The 18532-nt window shown below is 47.1% G+C and overlaps 1 protein-coding gene across 1 annotated transcript in view; it reads left to right on the top strand.

Annotated features, from left to right (window-relative positions):
- The window catches only part of LOC144688623 (disintegrin and metalloproteinase domain-containing protein 12-like), an 812806-nt gene that overhangs the window by 746686 nt on the left and 47588 nt on the right, over window positions 1-18532 (top strand). Inside the window, exon 23 of the mRNA XM_078555419.1 lies at window positions 10962-11009. Within this exon, the coding sequence (XP_078411545.1) occupies window positions 10962-11009 (48 nt within the window). The remainder of the gene's footprint in view (window positions 1-10961; window positions 11010-18532) is intronic.

The raw sequence follows: 18532 nt of genomic DNA on the forward strand, positions 1-18532 counted from the left end.
TTATGAGATGAGTAAAGAGTGCAGTGAGACAGGTGTTTGTGAGATCGGTATAGAGTGCAGTGAGAAAGGGGTTTGTGAGTTGGGTAAAGAGTGCAGTGAGACAGGGGTTTGTGGGATGGGTAAAGGGTGCAGTGAGACAGGGGTTTGTGAGATGGGTAAAGAGTGCAGTGAGACAGGGGTTTATGAGATGAGTAAAGAGTGCGGTGAGACAGGGGTTTGTGAGATGGGTAAAGAGTGCAGTGAGACAGGGGTTTGTGAGTTCGGTAAAGAGTGCAGTGAGAGAGGGTTTTGTGAGATGGGTAAAGAGTGCAGTGTGACAGGGTTTTGTGAGATGGGTAAAGAGTGCAGTGAGACAGCACGTTTTGAGATGAGTAAATAGTGCAGTGAGACGGATTTGAGAGATGATTAAAGAGAGCAATGAGTCAGGGGTTTGTGAGATAGGTAAAGAGTGCAGTGAGACATGGGTTTGTGAGTTGGGTAAAGAGTGCAGTGAGACAGGGGTTTATGAGATGAGTAAAGAGTGCAGTGAGACAGGTGTTTGTGAGATCGGTATAGAGTGCAGTGAGACAGGGGTTTGTGAGTTGGGTAAAGAGTGCAGTGAGACAGGGGTTTGTGGGATGGGTAAAGGGTGCAGTGAGACAGGGGTTTGTGAGATGGGTAAAGAGTGCAGTGAGACAGGGGTTTATGAGATGAGTAAAGAGTGCGGTGAGACAGGGGTTTGTGAGATGGGTAAAGAGTGTAGTGAGACAGTGGTTTGTGAGATGGGTAAAGAGTGCAGTGAAACAGGAGATTGTGAGATGGGTAAAGAGTGCAGTGACATGGCTTTGTCAGATGAGTAAAGAGTGCAGTGTGACAGGGGTTTATGAGATGAGTAAAGAGTGCGGTGAGCCTTGTGTTTGTGAGATGAGTAAAGAGTGCAGTGAGACTGGGCTTTGTGCGATTGATAAATAGTGCAGTAAGTCAGGGGTTTTTTAGATGGGTAAAGAGTGCAGTAAGACAGGGTTTTGTGAGATTTGTAAAGAGTGCAGTGAGACAGGGGGATGTGAGATGGGTAAAGAGTGCAGTGAGACAGGGGTTTGTGAGATGAGTAAAGAGTGCAGTGAGACAGGCGTTATTGAGATGAGTAGAGAATGCAGTGAGACAGGGGTTTGTGAGAAGGGTAAAGAGTGCAGTGAGAGAGGGGTTTGTGAGATTGGTAAAGACTGCAGTGAGACAGGGGCTTGTGAGATGAGGAAAGATTTCAGTGAGACTTGGGTTTGTGAGATGGTTAAAGGGTGCAGTGCGACAGGGGTTTGTGAGAAGGGTAAAGAGTGCAGTGAGACAGGGCTTTGTGAGATGGGTAAAGGGTGCAGTGCGACAGGTGTTTGTGAGATGTGTAAAGAGTGCAGTGAGACAGGGGTTTGTGAGATGGATAAAGAGTGCAGTGAGACGGTTTTGTGAGATGGGTAATGAGTGCAGTGAGACAGCGGTTTGTGAGATGAGTAAAGAGTGCAGTGAGACATGGGTTTGTGAGATGAGTAAAGATTGCAGTGACACAGGGGTTTGTGAGATGAGCATATAGTGCAGTGAAACAGGGGTTTGTGAGATGGGTAAAGATTGCAGTGAGACGGTGGTTCGTGAGAAGGGTAAAGAGTGCAGAGAGACATGGATTTGTGAGATGGGTAAAGAGTGCAGTGAGACAGGGGTTTATGAGATGAGTAAAGAGTGCGGTGAGACAGGGGTTTGTGTGATGAGTATAGAGTGCAGTGAGACAGGTGTTTGTGAGATGGTTAAAGAGTGCAGTGAGACAGTTCTTTGTGAGATGGGTAAAGAGTGTTGTGAGACAGCGGTTTTTGAGATGGGTAAAGTGTGCAGTGAGACAGGGGTTTATGAGATGAGTAGAGAGCGCAGTAAGACAGGGGTTTGTGAGATGAGTAAAGAGTGCATTGGGACAGGGGTTTGTGAGTTGGTTAAAGAGTGCAGTGAGAAATGGGGTTTTGAGATCGGTAAATATTACAGTGAGACAGGGTTTTCTGAGATGACTAAAGAGTTTGGTGAGTCAGGTGTTTGTGAGAGGAGTAAAGAGTGCAGTGAGACCGATGTTTGTGAGATGGGTAAAGAGTGCAGTGAGACAGGGGTTTGTGAGATGAGTAAAGAGTGAAGTGTGATTGGGGTTTGTGTGATGAGTAAAGAGTGCAGTGAGACAGGGGTTTGTGAGATGAGTAATGAGTGCAGTGAGACAGGGGTTAGTGAGATGGGTAAAGAGTGCAGTGAGATAGGGGTTTGTGAGTTGGGTAAAGAGTGCAGTGAGATGGGTTTGTCAGATGAGTAAAAATTGCAGTGTGACAGGGGTTTATGAGATGAATGAAGAGTGCGGTGAGCCTGGGGTTTGTGGGAGGAATAAAGAATGCAGTGAGATAGTGGTTTGTGAGTTGGGTAAAGAGTGCAGTGAAACAGGGGTTTGTGAGATGTGTAAAAGGTGCAGTAAGACAGTGGTTTGTGAGATGGGTAAAGAGTGCAGTGAGACAGGGGTTTGTGAGTTCGGTAAAGAGTGCAGTGAGAGAGGGTTTTGTGAGATGGGTAAAGAGTGCAGTGTGACAGGGGTTTGTGAGATGGGTAAAGAGTGCAGTGAGACAGCACGTTTTGAGATGAGTAAATAGTGCAGTGAGACGGATTTGAGAGATGATTAAAGAGAGCAATGAGTCAGGGGTTTGTGAGATAGGTAAAGAGTGCAGTGAGACATGGGTTTGTGAGTTGGGTAAAGAGTGCAGTGAGACAGGGGTTTATGAGATGAGTAAAGAGTGCAGTGAGACAGGTGTTTGTGAGATCGGTATAGAGTGCAGTGAGACAGGGGTTTGTGAGTTGGGTAAAGAGTGCAGTGAGACAGGGGTTTGTGGGATGGGTAAAGGGTGCAGTGAGACAGGGGTTTGTGAGATGGGTAAAGAGTGCAGTGAGACAGGGGTTTATGAGATGAGTAAAGAGTGCGGTGAGACAGGGGTTTGTGAGATGGGTAAAGAGTGCAGTGAGACAGGGGTTTGTGAGTTCGGTAAAGAGTGCAGTGAGAGAGGGTTTTGTGAGATGGGTAAAGAGTGCAGTGTGACAGGGTTTTGTGAGATGGGTAAAGAGTGCAGTGAGACAGCACGTTTTGAGATGAGTAAATAGTGCAGTGAGACGGATTTGAGAGATGATTAAAGAGAGCAATGAGTCAGGGGTTTGTGAGATAGGTAAAGAGTGCAGTGAGACATGGGTTTGTGAGTTGGGTAAAGAGTGCAGTGAGACAGGGGTTTATGAGATGAGTAAAGAGTGCAGTGAGACAGGTGTTTGTGAGATCGGTATAGAGTGCAGTGAGACAGGGGTTTGTGAGTTGGGTAAAGAGTGCAGTGAGACAGGGGTTTGTGGGATGGGTAAAGGGTGCAGTGAGACAGGGGTTTGTGAGATGGGTAAAGAGTGCAGTGAGACAGGGGTTTATGAGATGAGTAAAGAGTGCGGTGAGACAGGGGTTTGTGAGATGGGTAAAGAGTGTAGTGAGACAGTGGTTTGTGAGATGGGTAAAGCGTTCAGTGAGACAGGTGTTTGTGAGATGCATAAATAGTGCAGTGAGACAGGGGTTTGTGAGAAGTGTAAAGAGTGCATTGAGACAGGCGTTTGTGTGATGAGTAAAGAGTGAAGTGTGACAGGGGTTTGTGAGATGGGTAAAGACTGCAGTGAGACAGAGGTTTATGAGATGAGTAAAGAGTGCAGTAAGACAGGGGTTTGTGAGACGAGTAAAAAGTGAAGTGAGACAGGGGCTTGTGAGATGGGTAAAGTGTGCAGTGAGACAGGGGTTTATGAGATGAGTAAAGAGTGCGGTGAGACAGGGGTTTGTGAGATGAGTAAAGAGTGCAGTGAGACAGGTGTTTGTGAGATGGGTACACAGTGCAGTGAGACAGGGCTTTGTGAGATGGGTAAAGAGTGCAGTGAGACTGGGGTTTGTGAGATGGGTAAATAGTGCAGTGAGACAGGGGTTTGTGAGATGGGGAAAGAGTGCAGTGAGACAGGTGTTTGTGAGATGAGTAAGGAGTGAAGTGTGATTGGGGTTTGTGTGATGAGTAAAGCGTGCACTGAGATAGGGGTTTTTGAGATGAGTAATGAGTGCAGTGAGACAGGGGTTTGTGAGATGGGTAAAGAGTGCAGTGAAACAGGAGATTGTGAGATGGGTAAAGAGTACAGTGACATGGCTTTGCCAGATGAGTAAAGAGTGCAGTGTGAAAGGGGTTTATGAGATGAGTAAAGAGTGCGGTGAGCCTCGGGTTTGTGAGATGAGTAAAGAGTGCAGTGAGACAGGGCTTTGTGCGATTGATAAATAGTGCAGTAAGTAAGGGGTTTGTGAGATGGGTAAAGAGTGCAGTAAGACAGGGGTTTGTGAGATGTGTAAAGAGTGCAGTGAGACAGGGGGATGTGAGATGGGTAAAGAGTGCAGTGAGACAGGGGTTTGTGAGATGGGTAAAGACTGCAGTGAGACAGGGGCTTGTGAGATGAGGAAAGAGTGCAGTGTGACTTGGGTTTGTGAGATGGGTAAAGGGTGCAGTGCGACAGGGGTTTGTGAGAAGGGTAAAGAGTGCAGTGAGACAGGGTTTAGTGAGAAGGGTAAAGGGTGCAGTGCGACAGGGGTTTGTGAGATGGGTAAAAAGTGCAGTGAGACAGGGGTTTGTGAGACGGGTAAAGAGTGCAGTGAGACGGTTTTGTGAGATGGGTAAAGAGTGCAGTGAGACAGCGGTTAGTGAGATGGGTAACGATTGCAGTGAGACAGGGGTTTGTGAGATCACTAAAGAGTACAAGTTGACGGGTTTGTGAGATGGGTAAAGAGTGCAGTCAGACAGGGGTTTGTGAGATGAGTAAAGAGTGCAGTAAGACAGGGGTTTGTGGGACGGGTAAAGTGTGCAGTGAGACAGGGGTTTGTGAGATGAGTAAAGAGTGCAGTGAGACAGGGGTTTGTGAGATGTTTAAAGAGTGCAGTGAGACAGGGGTTTGTGTGATGAGTAAAGAGTGAAGTGTGACAGGGGTTTGTGAGATGGGTAAAGACTGCAGTGAGATAGGGGTTTGAGAGATGATTAAAGAGTGCAGTGCGACAGGGGTTTGTGAGATAGGTAAAGAGTGCAGTGGGACAGGGGTTTGTGAGTTGGGTAAAGAGTACAGTGAGACAGGGTTTTGTGAGATTGGTAAAGAGTGCAGTGAGACAGGGGTTTGTGAGATGGGTAAAGAATGCAGTGAGACAGGGGTTTGTGAGATGAGTAAAGAGTGCAGTAAGACAGGGGTTTGTGAGATGAGTAAAGAGTGCAGTGAGGCAGGGGTTTGTGAGATGGGAAAAGAGTGCAGTGAGATAGGGGTTTAAGAGATGATTAAAGAGTGCAGTGCGACAGGGGTTTGTGAGATGGGTAAAGAGTGCAGTGAGACAGGGGTTTGTGAGATGAGGAAAGATTTTAGTGAGACTTGGGTTTGTGAGATGGTTAAAGGGTGCAGTGCGACAGGGGTTTGTGAGAAGGGTAAAGAGTGCAGTGAGACAGGGTTTTGTGAGATGGGTAAAGGGTGCAGTGCGACAGGTGTTTGTGAGATGGGTAAAGAGTGCAGTGAGACAGGGGTTTGTGAGATGGATAAAGAGTGCAGTGAGACGGTTTTGTGAGATGGGTAATGAGTGCAGTGAGACAGCGGTTTGTGAGATGAGTAAAGAGTGCAGTGAGACAGGGGTTTGTGAGGTAAGTAAAGATTGCAGTGACACAGGGGTTTGTGAGATGAGCATATAGTGCAGTGAAACAGGGGTTTGTGAGATGGGTAAAGATTGCAGTGAGACGGTGGTTTGTGAGAAGGGTAAAGAGTGCAGTGAGACTGGGTTTTGTGAGATGGTTAAAGGGTGCAGTACGACAGGTGTTTGTGAGATGGGTAAAGAGTGTAGTGAGACAGGGGTTTGTGAAATGGGTAAAGAGTGCAGTGAGACGGTTTTGTGAGATGGGTAAAGAGTGCAGTGAGAGAGCGGTTTGTTAGATGAGTAAAGAGTGCAGTGAGACAGGGGTTTGTGAGATGAGTAAAGATTGCAGTGAGACAGGGGTTTGTGAGATGAGCATATAGTGCAGTGAAACAGGGGTTTGTGAGATGGCTAAAGAGTGCAGTGAGACAGGGGTTTGTGAGATAGGTAAAGAGTACAGTGAGACAGGGGTTTGTGAGATGAGTAACGAGTGCAGTGAGATGGGTTTGTGAGATGGGTAAAGAGTGCAGTGAGACAGGGGTTTGTGAGATCACTAAAGAGTACAAGTTGACGGGTTTGTGAGATGGGTAAAGAGTGCAGTCAGACAGAGGTTTGTGAGATGAGTAAAGAGTGCAGTGAGACAGGGGTTTGTGAGACTGGTAAAGAGTGCAGTGAGACAGGGGTTTGTGAGATGGGCAAAGATTGAAGTGAGACACGGTTTTGTGAGATGTGTAAAGAGTGCAGTGAGACAGGGGATTGTTAGATGGTAAAGTGTGCAGTGTGACAGGAGTTTGTGAGATGAGTAAACAGTGCAGTGCGACAGGAGTTTGTGAGATGAGTACAGAGTGCAGTGAGACAGGGGTTTGTGAGATCGGTAAAGAGTGCAGTGAAACAGGGGTTTGTGAGATGAGTAAAGAGTGCAGTGAGACAGGGGTTTGTGAGATGAGTAACGAGTGCAGTGAGACTGGTTTGTGAGATGGGTAAAAAGTGCAGTGAGACAGTGGTTTGTGAGATCGGCAAAGAGTGCAGTGAGGCAGTGGTTTGTGAGATGGGAAAAGAGTGCAGTGAGATAGGGGTTTGAGAGATGATTTAAGAGTGCAGTGCGACATGGGTTTGTGAGATGGGTAAAGAGTGCAGTGAGACAGTGGTTTGTGAGTTGGGTAAAGAGTACAGTGAGACAGGGGTTTGTGAGATGGGTAAAGAGTGCAGTGAGACAGGGGTTTGTGAGATGGGTAAAGAGTGCCGTGAGACAGGGGTTTGTGAGATGACTAAAGAGTACAAGGAGACGGGTTTGTGAGATGGGTAAAGAGTGCAGTGAGACAGCGGTTTGTGAGATTAGTAAAGAGTGCAGTGAGACAGGGGTTTGTGAGATGGGCAAAGAGTGCAGTGAGACAGGGGTTTGTGAGATGGGCAAAGAGTGCAGTGAGACGGGTTTGTTAGATGGGTATAGAGTGCAGTGAGACAGAGGGTTGTGAGATGGGAAAAGAGTGCAGTGAGATAGGGGATTGAGAGATTAGTAAAGAGTGCAGTGAGACAGGGGTTTGTGAGATGGGTAAAGAGTGCTGTGAGACAGCGGTTTGTGAGATGGGTAAAGTGTGCAGTGAGACAGGGGTTTGTGAGATGGGTAAAGTGTGCAGTGAGACCGTGGTTTGTGAGATGACTAAAGAGTACAAGGAGACGTGTTTGTGAGATGGGTAAAGAGTGCAGTGTGACAGGGGTTTGTGAGATGAGTAAAGAGTGCAATGAGATAGGGGTTTGTGAGATGGGTAAAGAGTGCAATGAGACAGGGGTTTGTGAGATGGGCAAAGAGTGCAGTGAGACTGGTTTGTTAATTGGAATAGAGTGCAGTGAGACAGAGGGTTGTGAGATGGGAAAAGAGTGCAGTGAGACGGGTTTGTGAGATGTTTAAAGAGTGCAGTGAGACGGGTTTGTGAGATGTGTAAAGAATGCAGTGAGACAGTTGTTTGTGAGATGAGTAAGGAGTGAAGTGTGATTGGGGTTTGTGTGATGAGTAAAGAGTGCAGTGAGACGGGTTTTTGAGATGAGTAATGAGTGCAGTGAGACAGTGGTTTGTGAGATGGGTAAAGAGTGCAGTGAAACAGGAGATTGTGAGATGAGTAAAGAGTGCAATGAGATAGGGGTTTGTGAGATGGGTAAAGAGTGCAGTGAGACAGTGGTTTATGAGATGAGTAAAGAGTTCAGATAGACAGGGGTTTGTGTGATGGGTAAAGAGTGCAGTGAGACAGGGTTTTTTGAGATGAGATAAGAGTGCAGTGAGACAGTGGTTTGTGAGATGGGTAAAGAGTGCAGTGAGATAGGGGTTTGTGAGATGGCTAAAGAGTGCAGTGGGACAGGGGTTTGTGATATGAGTAAAGAGTACAGTGAGACGGGTTTGTAAGATGGGTAAAGAGTGCAGTGAGACAGGGGTTTGTGAGATGGATAAAGAGTGCAGTGAGACAGGGGTTTTTGAGATGAGAAAAGAGTGCAGTGAGACAGTGGTTTGTGAGATGGATAAAGAGTGCAGTGAGACAGGGGTTTGTGAGATGGGTAATGAGTGCAGTGGGACAGGGGTTTGTGAGATGGCTAAAGAGAGCAGGGAGTCAGGGGTTTCTGAGATTAGTAAAGAGTTCAGTTAGACAGGGGTTTCGGTGATGGGTAAAGAGAGCAGTGAAACAGGGGGTTTTGAGATGAGTAAAGAGTGCAGTGAGACAGCGGTTTTTGAGATGTGTAAATAGTGCAGTGAGACAGGGGGTTGTGAGATTGGTAAAGAGTGCAGTGAAACAACGGGTTTGTGAGATGGGTTAAGAGTAGAGTGAGACAGGGGTTTCTGAGATGGGTAAAGAGTACAGTCAGACAGGGGTTTGTTTGATGTTTGAAGAGTGCTGTGAGACAGGGGTTTGTGAGATGGGCAAAGAGCGCAGTGAGACAGGGGTTTATGAGATCGGTAAATTGTGCAGTGAGACAGGGGTTTGTGAGATGGGCAAAGAGTGCAGTCAAACAGGGGTTTGTGAGATGGCTAAACAGTGCAATGAGTCAGGGGTTTCTCAGATTAGTAAAGAGTTCAGTTAGACAGGGGTTTGTGAGATGGGTAAAGTGTGCAGTGAGACAGGGGTTTGTGAGTTGAGTAAATAGTGCAGTGTGACAGGGGTTTGTGAGATGAGTATAGAGTGCAGTGAGACGGATTTGTGAGATGGGTAAAGACTGCAGTGAGACGGTTTTGTTAGATGGGTATAGAGTGCAGTGAGACAGGGGGTTGTGAAATGGGAAAAGAGTGCAGTGACATATGGGTTTGAGTGATTAGTTAGGAGTGCAGTGAGACAGGGGTTCGTGAGATGGGTAAAGAGTGCACTGAGACAGCGGTTTGTGAGATGGGTAAAGAGTGCAGTGAGACAGTGGTTTGTGAGATGGGTAAAGTGTGCAGTGAGACAGGGGTTTGTGAGATGACTAACGTGTACAAGGAGACGGGTTTGTGAGATGGGTAAAGAGTGCACTGTGACAGGGGTTTGTGAGATGAGTAAAGAGTGCAGTGAGACAGGGGTTTGTGAGATGGCTAAAGAGTGCAGTGAGACAGGGGTTTGTGAGATGAGTAAAGAGTGCAGTGAGTCAGGGGTTTGTTAGATGGTTAAAGAGTGCAGTGAGACAGGAGTTTGTGAGATGAGTAAAGAGTGCAGTGAGACAAGGGTTTGTGAGATGGGTAAAGAGTGCATTGAGACGGGTTTGTGAGATGGGTAAAGGGTGCAGTGAGACAGGGGTTTGTTAGATGGGTAAAGTGTTTAGTGTGACAGGGGTTTGTTAGATGGGTAAAGAGTGCAGTGCGACAGTGGTTTGTGAGATGAGTCAAGAGTGCAGTGAGACAGGGGTTTGTGAGATGAGTAAAGAGTGCAGTGAGACAGCGGTTTGTGAGATGGGTAAAGAGTGCAGTGAGACAGAGGTTTGAGAGATGAGTAAATAGTGCAGTGAGACTGCGGTTTGTGAGATGGGTTAAGAGTGCAGTGAGACAGGGGTTTGTGAGATGGGTAAAGAGTGCAGTGAGACGGGTTTGTGAGATGGGTAAAGAGTGCAGTGAGACAAGGGTTTGTTAGATGGGTAAACTGTGCAGTGTGACGGGTTTGTGAGATGAGTAAAGAGTGCAGTGTGACAGGGGTTTGTGAGATCAGTCAAGAGTGCAGTGAGACAGGGGTTTGTGAGATGAGTAAAGAGTGCAGTGAGACAGGGGTTTGTGAGATGGGTAAAGAGTGCAGTGAGACAGGGGTTTGTGAGATGGGTAAAGAGTGTAGTGAGACAGGGGTTTGAGAGATGAGTAAAGAGTGCAGTGAGACATGGGTTTGTGAGATGGGTAAAGAGTGCAGTGAGACTGCGGTTTGTGAGATGGGTAAAGAGTGCAGTGAGACAGCGGTTTTTGAGATGAGTAATGAGTGCAGTGAGACAGGGGTTTGTGGGATGGGTTAAGAGTGCATTGAGACAGGGGTTTGTGAGATGGATAAAGAGTGCAGTGAGACACGGGTTTGTGTGATGGGTAAAGAGTGCAGTGAGTTAGGGGTTTGTGAGATGGGTAAAGAGTGCAGTGAGACAGGGGTTTGTGGGATGGGTAAAGAGCGCAGTGTGACGGGTTTGTGAGATGGGTAAAGAGTGCAGTGAGACAAGGGTTTGTGAGATGAGTAAAGAGTGCAGTGAGACGGCTTTGTGAGGTGGGCAAAGAGTGCAGTGAGACGGGTTTGTGAGATGGGTAAAGAGTGCAGTGAGACAGGGGTTTGTGAGATGGGTAAAGAGTGCAGTGAGACGGGTTTGTGAGATGGGTAAAGAGTGCAGTGAGATGGGTTTGGCTTAATAGCTTCCTCTTTGTCCCCCCCTGGCCAAGAAGCACAGAAAGGTGCCATTTTGCAAACCGCTGGGCCAGCAGCTTTCTATCCCAGCCACACCACTGGGAGAAGAGGCCACTTTGGAGAGTTTAACAGACCAGGATCAGCCATCAAGTTGTAGACGCAGGAAATAAGGCAAGGTACCCAATCCGGGGGTCTCCAGCTGATGAGCTGGCTTTTATTGAGTATCCACCCTGCATGGTGAATGCCCCCACCCCACCATCCCCCATCAATGCTGCTGGTAATCTACCCTTCATTGGCCACTTCAGGGCCTCAATTGACATCCAAGCCTGAGGCTGACTTGCCGTTCTCTCCCCGTGACTTAATCGGAGGGAGTTGAGTGTGCCGGTGCAAGACAGAATCCCACATTTATTCAGGATGCTTTTATACTTTACTTTCCACAGCTCCAACGGAGATAAGTATCACAAGAGAGATTCAACAAGAGACTCCAGGTTAGAAAACTCTCCCAAAAAACCTCTCAATCTCTGCCAAATTTAAGAAGTATTAAATATTTGTTTTTACCAAGCAAATCTTGTCTACAATCCCAGATGGATCTCTCTCCACACCCAACCTTACCTCAGTTCTGAATGACACTGACACTTGTAATATAAGGATCTGGCACATGTAGGGTTAATGTGGGACTGAGTACAGTACCACCCACACAGCGATGTGTGAGAGAGCACATGACCAGCACCCAGGATCAGTCCAGATTTAGACAGAGCTGTGTGTATCAGTCAGCATGGAGACAGCTCCTAGTTTGTACCCTTTACTCTATGTTGTAATGCAGATAAAGGATAAAAAAGTAATGCTGGGTTTTCTTAAAAGATGAGATTTCAAATCAGGTTTGCCTGTTCAGGTGGACTCAGCAGGTCAGCAGGTTTTTGGGAGAGAGAGAAGGTTTGCTATTCCTGACTGATTCTGCGGTTATGACACTTGCGGATTACCTGGAATCTTTTGGACCAATAGCAGTTGATTCTTAATAGCTTCCTCTTTGTCCCCCCCTGGCCAAGAAGCACAGAAAGGTGCCTGTTTGCCAACCACAGGGCCAGTAGCTTTCCAGTCCCAGCCACACCACTGGAAGTAGAGGCCTCTTTGGAGAGTTTAACTGACCAGGATCAGCCATCAAGTGGTAGACGCAGGAAATAAGGCAAGGTGCCCAATCCGGGGGTCTGCGGCTGTTGGGCTGGCTTTTAGACCATAATACATGGGAGCAGAAATTAGGCCATTCGGCCCATCGGGTCTGCTCCGCCATTCAATCATGGCTGATAAGTTTCTCAACCCCATTCTCCCGCCTTCTCCCCGTAACCTTTGATCCCCTTACCAATCAAGAACCTATCTATAAAAACAAAAAGCTAAAAGCTACTGCGGATGCTGGAAATCCAAAACAAAAACAGAATTACCTGGAAAAACTCAGCAGGTCTGGCAGCATCGGCGGAGAAGAAATCAGTTAACGTTTCGAGCCTTCATGTGTCCTTCGGCAGAACTGAAGCATAGTTAGAAGAAGGGAGAAATATAAATTGGTTTAAGGTGGGGGGGGTGAGGTGCTGGTGGGGGGAGAGAGAGACACATTGAGGGTGTGGTGATTGTGGAGATGAGCAGATAATCAAAAGATGTCACAGACAAAAGGGTCAAAGAGGTGTTTTAGATAGAACCTATCTATCTCAGTCTTAAATACACTCAATGACCTGGCCTCCACAGCCTTCTGTGGCAATTAATTCCATAGATTCACCACTCTCCGGCTAAAGAAGTTTCTCCTCATCTCTGTTCTAAAATGTCTTCCCTTTACTCTGAGGCTGTGCCCTCAGGTCCTAGTCTCTCCTACTAATGGAAACATCTTCCCCACGTCCACTCTATCCAGGCCTTTCAGTGTTCTGTAAGTTTCAATCAGATCCCCCCTCATCCTTCTAAACTCCATCGAGTGTAGACCCAGAGTCCTCAAACGTTCCTCATATGTTAAGCCGTTCATTCCTGGGATCGTTCTCGTGAACCTCCTCTGGACCCTCTCCAGGGCCAGAACATCCTTCCTGAGATACAGGGGCCAGAATTGCTCACAATATTCTAAATATGGTCTGACCAGAGCCTTATAAAGCCTCAGCAGCACATCCCTGCTTTTATATTCTAGTCCTCTCGAAATAAATGCCAACATTGCATTTGCCTTCCTAACTACCGACTCAACCTGCAAGTTAACCTTAAGAGAATCCTGGACTAGGACTCCCAAGTCCCTTTGCACTCCAGATTTCAGAATTCTCTCCCCATTTAGAAAATAGTCTATGCCTCTATTCTTCCTACCAAAGTGCATGACCTCACACTTGCCCACGTTGTATTCCATCTGCCACTTCTTGGCCCATTCTCCTAACCTGTCCAAATCCTTCTGCAGCCTCCCCGCCTCCTCAATACTACCTGTCCCTCCACCTATCTTTGTATCATCTGCAAACTTAGCCAGGATGCCCTCAGTTCCTTCATCTAGATCATTAATGTATAAAGTGAAAAGTTGTGGTCCCAACACTGACCCCTGCGGAACTCCACTGGTCACCGGCTACCATCCTGAGAAGGACCCCCTTATCCCCACTCTCTGCCTCCTGCCAGACAGCCAATCTTCTATCCATGCTAGTACCTTCCCTCTAACACCATGGGCTCTTATCTTACTGAGCAGCCTCCTGTGCGGCACCTTGTCAAAGGCCTTCTGGAAGTCCAAGTAGATAACATCCATTGGCTCTCCTTTATCTAACCTGCTCGTTACCTCCTCAAATAATTCTAACAGATTTGTCAGGCATGACCTCCCCTTGATGAAACCATGCTGACTTTGCCCAATTTTACCATGCACTTCCAAGTATTCTGAAATCTCATCCTTAATAATGGACTCTAAAATCTTAACCAACGACCGAGGTCAGGCTAATCGGCCTGTAATTTCCCATCTTTTGCCTCACCCCCTTCTTAAACAGGCGGGTTACATTAGTGATTTTCCAGTCCTCTGGGACCCTCCCTGACTCCAGTGATTCCTGAATGATCGCCACTAACGCCTCCGCTATCTCTTCAGCTATCTCCTTCAGAACTCTGGGGTGTAATCCATCTGGACCAGGTGATTTATCCACCTTCAGACCTTTCAGTTTTCCTAGCACCTCCTCCTTGGTAATGGCCACCATACTCACCTCTGCCCCCCGACTCTCTTGAACCTTGGGGATGTCCCTCGTGTCGTCCACTGTGAAGACTGACGCAAAGTACCTATTTTCTTCCTCCGCCATTTCTTTGTTCCACACTACTACTTCTCCAGCGTCATTTTCCAGCAGCCCAATGTCCACTTTTGCCTCTCTCTTACCCTTTATATATCTAAAAAACTCTTGCAATCTTCTTTTATATTACTGGCTACTTTACCCTCATATTTTATCTGCTCCCTCCTTATTTCTTTTTTAGTTGTCCTCTGTTGGTCTTTGTAGGCTTCCCAATCCCCTGGTTTCCCACTGCTCTTTGCCACATTGTATGCTTTCTCTTTAGCTTTTATGCTGTCCCTGACTTCCCTTGTCAGCCATGGTTGCCTCGTCCTCCCTTTAGTATGCTTCTCTTCCTAGGGATGAATTTTAGCTGTGTCTCTCAAATTACTCCCAGAAACTCCTGCCATTGCTGTTCCACTGTCTTTCCTGCTAGGCTCATCTCCCAGTCAATTCTGGCCAGCTCCTCCCTCATGCCTCTGTAGTTGCCTTTATTCAACTGTAATACCGTTACATCTGATTCCAGCTTTTTCCTCTCAAATTGCAGGGTAAATTCTATCATATTATGGTCACTTCCTCCTAAGGGTTCCTTCACCTTAAGCTCCCTTATCAAATCTGCTTCATTACATATCACTAAATCTAGAATTGCCTGTTCCCTAGTGGGCTCCACCACAAGCTGCTCCAAAAAGCCATCTCGTAGACATTCCACAAATTCCTTTTCTTGGGATCCACTACCAACCTGATTTTCCCAATCTACCTGCATATTGAAATCCCCCATGATCACTGTAACCTTGCCTTTCTTACACGCTTTTTCTATCTCCTGGTGTATCTTGTGCTCCACATCCTGACTACTGTTCGGAGGCCTGTACATAACTCCCATTATGGTTTTTTTACCTTTGCGGTTCCTCAACTCTACCCACACAGATTCTACATCATCTGACCCTACGTCATTTCTTGCTATCGATTTAATTTCATTTCTTACTAACAAAGCAACCCCACCCCCTCTGCCAACCTGCCTATCTTTTCGATAGGATGTATACCCTTGGATATTTATCTCCCAGTCCTGATCCCCTTGCAGCCATGTCTCCGTGATGCCCACCACATCATACCTGCCAATTTCAATCTGCGCCACAAGCTCATTTACCTTATTTCGTATACTGCGTGCATTCAGATACAACACCTTCAGTCCTGTATTTCCCGTCCCCTTTCTCATTGTCGTCCCTTTATCTGATGTGCTTGAAGTTAGATTCCTAGCCCTTTCCAAACACTCTGTCCTATTTTGTGTTCTGGAGACTTTAATAGCCTCTCCTGGGCTCTCCTTTCTTTTCAGTTTTTTCATAATTTTCCATGAAGTTGAATCCATCCCCCCACATGCTAACCTGCTGCTTTGTTTCCCATTAGTTATACTTTTTGGAGTTTTACCCTTCCCTCCCCCCTCCACTTTCTAGTTTAAAGTTCTGTTGACCACCCTATTTACCCTTTTCGCTAGAACATTGGTCCCAGATCGGTTCAGGTGGAGACCGTCCCAACAGTACAGATCCCTCCTGTTCCAATACTGATGCCAGTGTCCCACGAAATGGAACACCTCTTTCCCGCACCACTCCTTTAGCCACGTGTTTACTTCCCTTATTCTCGCTTCCCTATGCATGCCACCTGCATGGGGAATGCCCCCACCCCACCATCCCCCAACAATGCTGCTGGTAATCTACCCTTCATTGGCCACTTTAGGGCCTCAATTGACATCCAAGCCTGAGGCTGACTTGACGTTCCCTGCCCGTGACTTAATCGGAGGGAGTTGAGTGTGCCGATGCAAGACAGAATCCCACATTTATTCAGGATGCTTTTATACTTTACTTTCCACAGCTCCAACGGAGATAAGTATCACAAGAGAGATTCAACCAGAGACTCCAGGTAAGAAAACTCTCCCAATAAACCTCTCCAGCTCTGTCAAATTTAAGAAGTATTAAATATATGATTTTACCTACCAAATCTTGTCTACGATCCCAGAAGGATCTCTCTCCACACCCAACCTTACCTCAGTTCTGAATGACACTGACACTTGTAATATAAGGATCTGGCACATGTAGGGTTAATGTGGGACTGAGTACAATACCACCCACACAGCGATGTGTGAGAGAGCACATGACCAGCACCCAGGATCAGTCCAGATTTAGACAGAGCTGTGTGTATCAGTCAGCATGGAGACAGCTCCTAGTTTGTACCCTTTACTCTATGTTTGTAAATAGTTCTAAGAGTTGAGAAAGACTTACAGTTAATGTATGTATGACTACGAAGACCTCTTCAGACCTACCGAACTGTAACCAACACCCTACAATAACAGTGACATGGACAGACACAGTGATTGGCAGAAAGCCAACGGTGAAACAAGAAAAAGCTTTTATTAGACATTGGAAGGTTCTGATCTGCAATGCATTGCCTGAGAGTGTGGTGGAGGCAGGTTCAATCTTGGTTTTCAAAAAGGAATTAGAAAAGCACCTGAAGAGAGACAATTGACAGGGAAAGGACAGGGGAAATGGGACCAGCTAATTTACTTTTTTATGGATACAACAAATTGAATGGCCTCCCCCTGTGCTGTAACCATTAACTAATTGTATGATACACACACAGACACTGTAGAGGTGGGGCTTGAGGTAGTGATGGGGAAATAGGAGGAAACCCTGTTGGGATGTCTCTCTGGTAAGGCCCCATTCCAGGGCCATTTTGTGAGGGCTTCGGGAATTTACTAAAGTTAATTCCACTGTCCACGCCCCCCCCCCGCCCCCAACACCCCACCCACACCCCCCGCAGCCGCCCACCCCGTCGCTCGTCATGTGCCGAGTCTAGTAGTTCAGTCGATGCGGCCCGGCGATGGCAGATTTCTTCAAGGCTCCATGCCCCACTGAAGGTGCTTCAGGGATGAAAGGCCGCAGCTCCATCCATTAATAGCCCTGCGGAGAAGTTTTCCCATCAATCCTATGTTCCTGTTAGCTGGGTAGCTGGGCCTCTTTATTTGCTGACTTTTGTGCAGGCAATCCGGGGAATCTCCATGTTGAGGTGCCTGCCTACCTTTGTGAGGCCTATTCCTCCTGGCGGAGCTGCTGGCCTGACATTGCTCAGGCCCTCTGGTCGGACCTGCAGCCTCAGGAGCATTGCCCATCATCTGAATGCGATGACAAGCACATTGGCCAAGGGGTAGGTGATAGCATAGTGGTAATATCACTGGACTAGTAATCCAGAGGCCCAAGCTCTGGTGACATGGGTTCAAGTCCCACCCATGACAGCTAATGGAATTTAAGTTCAATTCATAAAAATCTGGGATTAAAAACTTGTTTTGGCAATTATGACCATGAGACCATTGTCAATTATCACAAAACCCACCTGGTTCACTAATGCCCTTTAGGGAAGGAAATCTGTTGGTCTGGCCTACATTTCAGTCCAGCCTCACAGCAATGGGTCTTAACTGCCCTCTGAAATGGCTGAGCAAGCCACTCAGTTATATAAAGCCACTATAAAGCCTAAGAGGAATGAACTCCCTCCTTCACAACACTGTGGGTGTGGATGTACCCACACCACATGGACAATGGCTGGTACAGAGCGATATCCACACTGAGGGCTGAATTTAATGGGCTGCAGCAGTCATCCCATCCACCAGCCAGAAAGTGGGTGATGCCGCCGCTGTGGTTATTTTTAGAAGGTCCAGTGTGAATGAATGGCCACCGGCCGCCGGGGCTTGCATCACTTTAATGCCCTGGGTCCTGCCTCCAAGAGCTGCTGGCCAGTCAGAGGGTCAGTAGCTTTCCAGTTCCAGCTGTGCCGCTGGGAGCAATGGCCATAGCTGAGAGTTCAGCAGACCAGGACCAGCCACACGGAGGAGAGCCAGGAATTAAGCCAAGGTGCCCACTCTGGAGCGCTTCCATCCCCCTGGGCTGACTTTTATAGTTGGCCTCCCCACATGGCGTACTGCAACACACCCTCCCTGAACCCCCGACAACACCACTGGCTACAATGCACAGCATCTCCTAGCCCACTTTCAGGTGGTAGAATTCAATTTGTCCCTGTGTGTCTGTCACACTCACACTGACAGACTCTGACAACACCAACTGATACTGACAGACTGACAGACGTAGTTACTATCCTGCTCATTTCAGCCTGACTCTCTTGCCGGTGCAAGGACAGAATCCCGACTTATTGAGGATGTGTTTTGTTCTTTACTTTCCACACCTGAAATAGACAAAAATGTCACAATAGGAGATTCAACAAAAATCTGAGGAGGCTCCAGGTAAGAAAACTGTACCAACAAAACTCTCAAATTTAATAAGCATTAAATATATGATACTATCTACCAAACCTTGTCCACAATCCCAAAACAATCTGACTCCACACCCTCACTTCTTACTGACACTGACATGGTGATTGACAGAAAAACCACCAGTGATACACAGAAAAGCACTTTTACACAGTGAATGGTGCGGATCTGCAATGCACTGCCTGAGAGTCTGGTGGAAGCAGATTTAATATGGCTTTCAAAAGTAAATTGGTTTATCCTGAAGAGAGAAAATTTGTAAGGTTGTGGGGAAAGGACGGGGGAGTGGGACTAGCTGAGTTTCTCCATCAGAGGGCCTGAACGGACACTATGGGCCGAATGGCATCCTTCTGTGCAGTAATTATTTTATATTCACGGGATGTGGGCTTCGCTGGCTGGGCCAGCATTTATTGCCCATCCCTACTTGCCCTTGAGTGAGCTGCCTTCTTGAACCGCTGCAGTCCAT

Source organism: Cetorhinus maximus, chromosome 1 (assembly GCF_964194155.1).
Source record: "Cetorhinus maximus chromosome 1, sCetMax3.hap1.1, whole genome shotgun sequence".
NCBI classification, from domain to species: Eukaryota; Metazoa; Chordata; class Chondrichthyes; order Lamniformes; family Cetorhinidae; genus Cetorhinus; species Cetorhinus maximus.